This window comes from Octodon degus, unplaced genomic scaffold (genome assembly GCF_000260255.1).
Source record: "Octodon degus isolate 3935 unplaced genomic scaffold, OctDeg1.0 scaffold00373, whole genome shotgun sequence".
NCBI classification, from domain to species: domain Eukaryota; kingdom Metazoa; phylum Chordata; class Mammalia; order Rodentia; family Octodontidae; genus Octodon; species Octodon degus.
Window position 1 is genome coordinate 560392 of NW_004524949.1, and position 2463 is coordinate 562854.

The following is a 2463-nucleotide window of genomic DNA, read 5'->3' on the forward strand; positions in this document are numbered from 1 at the left end:
CATGTCTCCATTGGGAAAGTGTGTCTTGAATCAGCAGTGGAGCTTCCCAAGATCCTGTGTCAGGAGGAGCAAGATGCATATCGGAGGATTCACAGGTGGAGACCCTGTTTCCGGTTCTTTACTTCTCAGAACCCAGTCCTTTGGACTTGAGTGGTTCAACTCTTGAGCCCTTTTTCCTTTCACCCATGAGAAAGCTTTATTGCAGTCTTTAATCATGATTTTTCTTACACTTGAAAGCAGTCTCTTTCGCATATCTTTCTCTTGTGATACAGGTTCTATCCTTCAAGGGAAAGGATCTTTCTTTTTAGATTATGAAAATAAGTCATAACATCTTAGTAGCCTGGTTACCAAACACTAGGTCTTATCCAATAAATGTGTACTATATCAAAGCTTCAGCAAGAGACAGTAATTTCAAAGTTATATTTTTGAATTACCTCTTCAATTTTTTTTGAGAAAATCTTTTAAAAATTAACAACAACGGGAACTTAGTATAGTGGCACACACTTGTAATCCCAGCTACTTGGGAGGCTGAAGTGGAAAGATCACGAGTTGGTGGTCCACTTGACCAACATAGCAAGACCCTGTCTCAAAGTTTAAAATATAACAGTAATGGTAACTTAAAGCATACAAATTCATCTAACCAAACTGACCAAGATCACATGTGGTTTGTCATTTTTGTTATAGATCATGACCATTTTGCTTTCCTTTCAGTACTACCTTGCTACTAACCTAAACTGTTTCATCCTTTTAGCCTTACACACCTGGACTCAGTAACCAAGATACATAATGGCTCAGGTAAGATTTCTTTTTCTTGACTTCTGAAATATTCTCCCAACAGAAGCAAATTTAGTTAAAGTAATTGAAGTGATGGGTATAAGTTGTCTTCGCTCTTGGCATTTCTTTTCAACCCTGTGGACCCTCATATATTGTAAATGTAACTTAGAGTAGGAAAGGAAGAAAGACATCTTGACTAAGGGTGGTGACATGGGAAATATAGGTGCCAAAATTCATTGCATTATATGCTTTAAATTAGTTCATTTTATTGCCAGTAAATTATAACCCAATAAAGCTCATCATAAAGGGAAAAATACAGGAGAAGCTATAAGCGATTCTTTTTTTTACGAAGGCGATAGCCTAAGTATAATCTGAAATTCTGCACTAATAAAAGATTGGCTAAATAAAAAGTAAACACTTTTATAAGCCCCTGCAGAGAAATTAAAAATTTCATTATGATTTTTAAAAGAAGTCAGCAGTTTTTCACCCTTTGGTAAAGATTAAATAGAGAAATAATCAGATAAGGACCTAAGAGATGTGAACCTTATGTCTTGTCCAGAGATCTTATGCCTGGATGTATATAATTTGGTTTGATATGAAAAATACTTCAGTTTTAAAATATACATTGGTTTAGATATAGCAATTCCACTTAAACAAGTGTATATAATTGCAACAGTTGGATATCATTGAGACATCAGTCAAAAGGGGACTTATTACATTGGTATAGCCATTCAGATGAATATCGTACAGCCTTTAAGCAGGACATCTGGAACCCAGCGATAGTGGTGAGTGCCTGTAATTCCAGCACTATGGGAGATTGAGGCAGGAGTATTGCAAGTTTGGGGCCATCCTTTAGAGTTTAGTGACTTAATGTGACCCTGTCTCAAAATGAAAAATAGGTCTGGTGACATAGTTCTATATGCAGGTCCTAGACTCAATCTTAAGTACTAGTGCAAAAAAACCGAGAGTTAGAGTTTTTCTCATTGATACAGAAGTATATCTATGATATACTATTATGTAGGGAAAAAAGACATTTCCCTTAGAGTTTAAGAGTATCACAGAATCTTTCACTATGAGTTTAACGTTTACATGACATGAAGGATAGCTTCCTTATTCTTCACCCCCCCTCCCCTTTTTCTCATTTGCAAAGAGAACTTGTCAGGTGAGTTGAATTAATGTTTCACACAGTGCTTCTGAGATCCTATTTTAAGAAGGCAGAGTTCTAGCTCTTGAGTCTCTTACAGTGTGGGAATGTCCAAAGGGCTGGGAAGGAACACTCCTGTGTTCTTTCAGTCCTTTTGCCAAAAGGACTAAAGAGCTGACTGTCATCTTACTTCCTACATAGCAAATGCTTCTCTCTAACTCATGGACTTAGAAGGATGCTTCAGAACAGGTGTCTTCTTTGCTCAGTTCTTCTGTCTTGCCCCTAGCTGGTCATAGAAAATCATTTACTGGCTCTGCTTATTGCTCTTTTTCTACATCCCCCTCCAACCCTTTTGCTGTGCTCGCAATTGAGGCTCCATTGGTGGCAGAGCAGAAATATGCCAGTGGACAAAATTTTCCCTGGTGAGCTCATCTGTGTTTTTCCTCTTAAAGTGTTTACCAAGAATCTGTGCAGCCAGATGTCGGCAGTCAGCGGGCCTCTCCTGCAGTGGTTGGAAGACAGACTGGAGCAAAACCAACAGCATT

At 38.0% G+C, this 2463-nt stretch overlaps 1 protein-coding gene across 1 annotated transcript in view; it reads left to right on the forward strand.

Moving 5' to 3' along the window:
* Positions 1 to 2463, forward strand: part of Brcc3 (BRCA1/BRCA2-containing complex subunit 3) — a gene marked incomplete at its 5' end in the record, with an annotated part of 82086 nt that overhangs the window by 79291 nt on the left and 332 nt on the right. Inside the window, 2 exons of the mRNA XM_023708463.1 lie at positions 752 to 795; positions 2371 to 2458. Coding sequence (XP_023564231.1) covers positions 752 to 795; positions 2371 to 2458 — 132 coding nt within the window. The remainder of the gene's footprint in view (positions 1 to 751; positions 796 to 2370; positions 2459 to 2463) is intronic.